Source organism: Prosopis cineraria, unplaced genomic scaffold, assembly GCF_029017545.1.
Source record: "Prosopis cineraria cultivar Desert tree isolate PC_DT_omini unplaced genomic scaffold, ASM2901754v1 PC3, whole genome shotgun sequence".
Lineage (NCBI taxonomy): Eukaryota > Viridiplantae > Streptophyta > Magnoliopsida > Fabales > Fabaceae > Prosopis > Prosopis cineraria.
Genome location: NW_026555334.1, coordinates 43,676,015 through 43,683,836, shown reverse-complemented (window position 1 = coordinate 43,683,836; position 7,822 = coordinate 43,676,015). Strand labels below are relative to the sequence as shown.

The 7,822-nt window shown below is 43.0% G+C and overlaps 1 protein-coding gene across 1 annotated transcript; it reads left to right on the top strand.

Moving 5' to 3' along the window:
- Nucleotides 1–337: 337 nt before the first annotated feature.
- Nucleotides 338–4,275, top strand: LOC129306323 (protein LONGIFOLIA 1). Its single transcript, XM_054946850.1, is given in 5 exon segments — nucleotides 338–986; nucleotides 1,101–2,579; nucleotides 2,678–2,867; nucleotides 3,417–3,780; nucleotides 3,782–4,275. Coding segments are annotated over 5 exon segments (2,343 nt in total). The 5' UTR covers nucleotides 338–836; the 3' UTR covers nucleotides 3,942–4,275.
- The last annotated feature ends 3,547 nt before the right edge of the window (nucleotides 4,276–7,822 follow it).

Here is a 7,822-nt window from a genome sequence, read left to right as displayed (position 1 = left end):
CGTTAACAGTGAACACACTTGATGACCAAGTAACAGGAGAGTTTAATGTGTTACGAGTTGGCGGAAGATGTGGGAGGGCAGTTCCAATGTTACAAGTTACAAGCATCTATAAGCGGTTTGGCTAATCCTTTCCTATGCCTTACGTGGCTTCACCTCTTGCCCACATGCTCTCCACTCATACCTGAAGCGGTGCTCTCTAGATTCCAGGCCCAGAACCTCTTCCATGCCGTTCTGGAACCCAATTCACATTCGATTTTTGGACGGGTACTTTCATCGGCTCAATGAAATATTTGTTTATAATCAATTTAACCATAACTTTGACAATTCACAAATTAACTAATAATGGCCGGTATAATTTCTAGTAGTGTAGTATAACGGATCAAGAACCAGGTTGGGTTGCTTCTGAGGTGACTGCGCATGAGATGCAGAGGGAGTGCTCGAAGGCTCAGAATTCGAGAGAGCACAGCCCACCGTGGCCGTATTCTCTCTCACAGCATCTTCTCCCCACTTCAAAGAACCACTGCCACCCCCAATCCAAAAGTGAGTGGGCGCGCGCCTTTCTCTTCATCGCACGACCCTGTCATTACTAAATGACCCCCTCCCGGCACACGTTCGCCATTTTTCAAAATCTCAAGGCCCTTATCGTCTTTTCTCCTCACCCTTCATCTCCTTTAATTAATTGCGCCCACCTCCCCCTTTTAAAGAACCACAAAAGCGGGAGTCTCCGAGCACTCCCCCACCCTGCGGCAAAGCGGAATGTGAAAATGGAGGCTTCTCTGTGACGTTATCACTCTTCTCTGACACCCCGTCTGCATCAGGAACCTCCACCCGCCACCATGACGACGGGCATCGGCCACGACCAGAACCTAGAAAAACAGTTTCACAAGCAAATGGGCTGCATGGCTGGCTTCCTTCAGATCTTCGATCGCCACCAGATACTCACCGGCAAGCGCATCTACTCCGCCAAGCGGCTTCCCCCCTCCGATGTATCTATTCCTTCTCCCGTTTCCCCCCCTTTTTTTAGCTCCTTCATTTTTACTGCTTCCACGTTTTCTAACTGCGTCGCATCCGCCATTTCTGTATCTTCCCGTCACTTGCAGGTGGCGAATTCGTCACCGGAACCGCTTCACTTTGTTAGCTCCCCAGCGAAATGCAGAGAAGTGGAGACCCAGCCGCCGAGATCAGCACCGTCGCCGGACCGTGGGAAACAGAGTCCCTCCAGGGAGCCCCGGTCTCCAGCGCCCGAATCTCAAACCAACGTGCCCCTTCCTCTTCCCGTTTTTGAATTCAAGGAAGGCACGAGGTCTTCTTGGAAGTTCGCCAGAGAAGCTCCCAGGCTATCCTTGGACAGCAGAGCAGTAGTGGACGCCAAGGGCACCCTACACCCGAGGGGGATCCGAACGAGTTCTACAATGTTATCGTCCGATCGATGTGAGAATCCAGCTGACGCTGCGGAGAGTGATAGCGAGAAACAGCGTCGATCGACTAGCGTGATAGCCAGGCTCATGGGGCTGGAATCTTTACCGGATTCGGATCCTGAACCGGTCAAGAATGCTGAACTCCGAAGATCCGCTTCTGAGTCCAGAGTTAGCAGAGATCTGTTCCAGCATCGTTACTTTGACAGTAACAATATTCAGCGAAAGCAGTTACAGCTGCAGTCAAACAGTCAGGTTAACATTTCCAGCAATGTAGCCAGGGACCATGCAGCAGCCATCGACAATCGTCGTGTATACAATATCAGACCGGCAGATCCAAAAGAATTTGCTGTACGAAATGGCAAGACAGAGCCTGCAAAAACTCCTCCTAGGGGAATAGGACAAAAGAAGGGTTTCTTTGATTCCGCTGACTTTTTCCCCGAGCCAAAGCACACTGTATCAATCTACGGGGAGATTGAGAAGAGGTTGAAGATGAGGGGAATTGATGAACCATCTAAGGATCTCGAGACTCTCAAGCATATCCTCGAGGCTCTGCAGCTCAAAGGTCTGTTACATTCCAAGAAATCCTCATCACAAGCCAACCAGAAGAACTTCGTGTTTGACGGCAGCATCTCAGCGAATGAATCCCCGATTGTTGTGATGAAGCCAGCAAGATCTCCGTCTTCATGGAATCGACCTGGAAGGGTCGGTTGTGACTCTCCGCCCTCGAGCTTTCGATCGAGTCCTCGAGCTCGAGGTAACATGAATCTTGGCAACGAGACTCTTCCCACAGTGAGTCCGACGCGTGAAAGGCCAGAGTTGAATTGGACTGCACGAAATCAGCCCAGAGTCAGAAACTTGAGCTTGCCCACTCGCAGCGAAAGCAGTGTGAAGAGCCCAAGCCGGAGTAGGCTTATGAACATGGAGGAACAGAGGAAAGGGAATGACTCTGTTAGTCAGAGAAGAATCTGTCCAGTTCATTCCCCAAAACTAGGTAGCAGAAGGAATGTACCCCATCGGCAAGTGACGACGAATCGATCGCCGAGAATGAGAAAACCGGCGGCTGAGATATACGTGAAGGAGAAGGAGTTGAGTGTAGCAGAGGATGAATCATCCACTATTTCGGAGAGCAGCATTAGCACGTCTTCGCAGACAGATACAGAGGTAAATTAGTGAGTACTTATTCATGGATTGAGGATTGCCATTTTGTGGTAAAATGTTGAGTCAAACTGAATTTAGATGGGTAATTTATGATTGTGCAGAGATGCAAGTTGGAGGAGCACAAGGAAGGGAGAATTCTATTGGAGAGGTGTGACAAGTTGCTGCACAGCATAGCCGAAATAACAGCGAGCGAGTTGCAGCCAAGTCCAGTCTCAGTGCTGGACTCGTCTTTTGACAAGGACGAGTGTTCATCACCATCTCCAGTCATGAAGCGGTGCATTGATTACAGAGGTGAGTGGCTCTCATAATTGCCTGTGGTTCAGCTTCTTTTGTATTTAAAATAAAAGCGCTAATTTACTAGATTTTGCATTTGTCTTGAACTCTATGGTGACGTCTGCTGCCCCCTAGCCTGCTTGTTTATTTGCTCCCTCTTCCCCTATCCAAGGACAGAGCTTCACCTACGGTCCATTTTCTTTTTCCGACGTGGGTTATTCTGGTTGGTTAATTGACTACGTCAAAATGTGCGGTGGGTGGTCCGTCATATCCCACTCAGAAGTCAATGAGCAAATTAATTGGAAGCTACCACTTCACATGCGCCCGCTGTTGCATTGTAATTTATAACACAATAGATCAAAAGGTAACTAGTAAGAAATTAAAAAACTAGTATCACGTATAGTAATGAATGTTCCTGTACAAGATAAAACATGGGCCGTTGACATGTGACGGTGATATACTAGCTGAATGTAAGCATATTTGGGCACCCCAATTCAATGTCAAGCATCAGACTATTTTAGTTTAGGCATTGTCGGTGTTTTAATGCTATTGCTCTGTTCATTACAGAACAACCGGTGGAGTCGGAGGAGGACATGTGGAGTGCAGCAATAGGTTTCTTAGGAGGAGCCAAATCGGAGGAGACATCCGAGGATTACGACTTTGTTTACGTATCGGAAATCCTGCGAGCATCCAATTACTTCCCCGAAGACAGCGACATTTTCTTATTACTGGAGAAGCAGCAGTATCTCAAGGGGAAGGACACCTCCAAAGCATCTACGCTTCAAAGAAGACTGATCTTCGACACCATACACGAAATCCTGAAGCGGAGCAAACAACTACCACCGTGGAAGGCAATTTCGTGGATCCGACAGAGGCCATTGTTGGCGAGAATATGGTCGGAGTTCCGGCAGATCCGAAGGGAGAAGAGGAATCGAGGACATGAACGGATGGGAAGATTGCCCCGTGGAGATGGGCGAGGCTGTTCTGGACATCGAACGTCTCGTGTTCAAGGATCTCATCGGCGAAACCATACGAGACCTCGCCCAATCGTCTAACAGGCTCTCGGCCCTCCGTAGGAAATTGGTCTTTTGAAATCCAATTAGGAATGCCAGGGAATGAAGAAAGCTAGACCCCAGAAAAAAGGGGGAAACGAGGAACAAAGAGAGAGAGATGAAGAAAAGGGTCGATTTTGGGTTGCGTAGCACCTTTACCTCTGCCTAATCATTTTTTATCCCTTTTTTAGAGAAGGAATTAGGAATCTGGAAGCTGAAATCTAGGCAAATCGAAGGATGAGTATTTTATTTGGGTATAAATAAAGGTGGCATTTACTGTAAATGCAAAAAAAGGCTTCTGGGAGAATTACTTCCAACACCAACAGGACATGAACCTGATCATGAAAAAAAGTGGCATTTACTGTTTTCCATGAGGAGAGTGGTTGGTAACGTGTCAAACTTTCATCCCCCTCGTATCTCGCTTAATATTCCTTTCCAAACGCACAACGCGGAAACGCTTCCGTCGCTTTTTTCTGAAATTCTGAAACTTGTGAGTTGGAATATGTTTCCATTAAACTTATTAACGATGCTCTCATTATGGTAAAAAGAAACTTATTAATGATGTTCTCAATATGTGTAATTTTTTTCAATTATCAGTAGATGTCCCAGTCAATAAGAATTCATGATCAAACGGGTAGATTACATTTTCTCTCGAAACATTAAAACACCATCATCCAAAAGTAAAATGAGCAGGACTAGTTTCATTGCTCAATTAGTTTTGACTGATACTCAACCAGGGTTAAACAACATGAAAAGAACAGGATTTTTATATGAAAGTATCTGTAAAAAGTAAAACCGAGAATGTTGTAAATTTGTAATGAGAGAGAGACACCCCGGAGGGGGGGGCCCACAAAAGTAGTGAAAAAAGGGAACAGCAAAGGCGCTCGAGCAATAAAAGAGAATGGGGTGCAGCTGTTTTGGAAGCTTTAGATGCACACTTGACATGAAGCGACGGAAGGATTTCGTTTCCTTTCATTAAAGGACGCATCATGCAACCAACTCATCTGCTTCCTCTGTCAGTCAATATATAGCTCTTTTCGTCTCACTCATCTCTCCCCAGATGAACTGAATCAGCAAGCTCTATTAACAACAAGGCTATAAAATAATCATGTGATTAACGAGCCAGGCTTTCAAGATAGAGAGAGGTGGGCACTGGGCACAGAACAAGGAATGATAGTTAGTTATGATATGGATTGTGAGTGGACAAGGATTTACAATGAATCTGGGTCCTGTGTGTCTCCCCAGACCCTACTCTCCTTGTCAATTGTCGTCGTTAACCTTCGGCTCCACAAATGGTGTGTAATGTATCGTCCCGCAAGCACGCTTTGAATTGACCTTCACTGCCCTGTCCACATGATTTTCTGTTCACACGCAGATCAGTTCGTTATCTTCCTTTCCTCTCTCTGCGGCTACTATTATCCTCTTTTATTAAAACAAACAAATCAAGCAGTTGAATTTAATGGTGTGGAAGGTTAACGATGACAATTGGTCCATAGCTTTGCATGATTGGTACCAGCCAACAGGTCCGCGGGATTCACGAAACCTCAACCGCGGTCTCAATGTGGCATAAGAAGCAACACTTAAAGGATACCCAATAAATAATTCACACTACTATTAACCTATCTATCTTCCTCTGTTCCCTTTTTCTCAATTTGGAATTAGGTAGTGCTCTGGATTCATTCTATATCATTCATGTGCACAACCAAAGGCTGTGTTGGTGGTAGGGTCCGTTTCATGAGGGGACCCCCAGAATTGCCAGAAACAACCAAGTGATTTTTCCAGGAGTGGGTCCGCAGCCCCATTCATGGCTCTGCGATTGCATATTATTAATCCCCAGCCAAACGATCTGCATTAAAAAAGCACAAGAAGCTAAGCTCGTAAACAAGAGGAAGAGGGGTCGTCTGTCATCCGGAAAGGGCACAAACATAGCGAAGCATGTGTGTTTCCAGACATGAATGGGTGGAGCTGCAGAGGCACATGCCCCTGCTCTCTCAAACCCATTGAGTTGGCTTCTTTTCCCTCTAATGCTCATTTAAATCTGTCCAATCCTTGTCCTCGCTGGCTGTCATCTTTATTCACTCTTTGTCTCCTTCTTTGCACATTTGTGGGAAACGCTTCTCGGCCAAACCCCGTTCCTCCTTCTGGGACTTTGAATCATGGATGCCCCGCCCCAAAGCTTTTTGTTAGAATTCCAGCACGTGTTTGTATTCTAAATGCCAATGGAGCGACTAAATGGGATTTTGAATTGAAAAGACGTCGCGCCGGACTTGAAATGGTGTTGATCAAACACGGGCACGATGCCATGATTTTTGGGTGCGTATCAGAGAGTACTGGGCCGAATAACTCTTCGAAGAGCCTTTTGACAGGGACATGTCATTTGGATCTATTTGGGAACCCGAGGCCAGGAAAACGAAATGACCGAAAGTTCTCAACCTTGGGCCTTACCATTAAAAAGGAAACAAGCCAGACCTTTTCTTAGAAAGAAAGAAACCATAAGCGCTCGTTTTTTTTATTGCAAGAAAATAGAATTGTGACCAACAAAACATTGATTCTGGTAAAAGAGAATATCATCGTTCAAGTACAATGTCTTGAATTTAAGCATCCAATGAATGCCCTCTAAAAAATTATCATTAATACTAAAATATGACTTTGTCAAATAACCATGTGTGTGTGTGTATGAATTTGATTGATTGTGAATAAAATGAACTATTCAGGCAAAAAAACAAAAGAATAAAATGAATTAAAATAAGGTGAAGAATGAGAATTAATATGTATGAAGTTACCAATTCGCATTTTTATCTCTATCATTTCATAGCTCTTTGTTTCTGTCATGCTCTGTCAATTCATAAACTTATTTTACTTTATTTATTTTTTATCTACTCATTCCATTTTGTTTCTTTCCAACAACCAGAAAATGGTTACTCTTCTTTTCTTCTTTCTTTTTCCTTTTGTCAAAGCAAAAACCGTTCAAGGTCGCTGCCACCTGCATATCCCAAAAAAAAGTCTCCGCCACCTCTTGACTTGAGGACATGATTTTGGTTCTTTATTGATTTTCTCTAGGCTCCGCTCATTTGATATTAGGAGTGGGTAAAATGAAATTTAAATTGAAAATTGAATCGAATTGACTTCTTGTTATTTGATTTAGAATATTTGGTTTTTTTGGTTGAATTCAATTTTTTTAAAAACATTATTTTAATTGATCGGGTTGATTCGGTTAGTAAAATTAAAAATCGAATAGACTAAACTAATCAAATTATCATGTATATATATAATTTATTAATTTATAAATTATATTTAGTTTATTAATTGTTATTTTATTTTATTCTTTTTAATTTTATACTTACATAAAAGTAAATATATAATTTGATATGTTAAAACCATAACCTCTCATTAAAATGGGCTACTATCACTTAACAAACTCAATTTTATATATAAGCCTTGTCTATTTTAATAGAAACAAATAACAAAATTGGCCCAATTCCAAGCAGTCTAACATGAAGCCCAAAATTAAATTAACTGATCAAATTAAATTTTTAAATTTCTATTCAATTCAATTCCCGTAAGATTTAGTTTATATTGTTAGTATTGTTTGGTCAATCAATTTCACACATTTTGTGTAACATCTTGAAAAATTAATGAGAATTAAGTTAAGTAAAAAAATTGAGTCCGAAGCAAAGCTACCCTGACAATAATAGGGTAAGAAAAGCTGAAAATTAAGTTTCTGTGCCACATACCGCATCGTGCAACATGTCTGCCATGGGTAGAGATGGCAATCAGTGAGAAGAGACCACTCTATACTTTGCACCGCAACACGTGGTACATGCAGTGTGGTGCATAGTCGAATTTTTTGATAAATTGGTCACGAATTAGACAAAAAACCAAAAAGAGAAAATAGTGAAAATGAAGAGAAACTAAGATTTC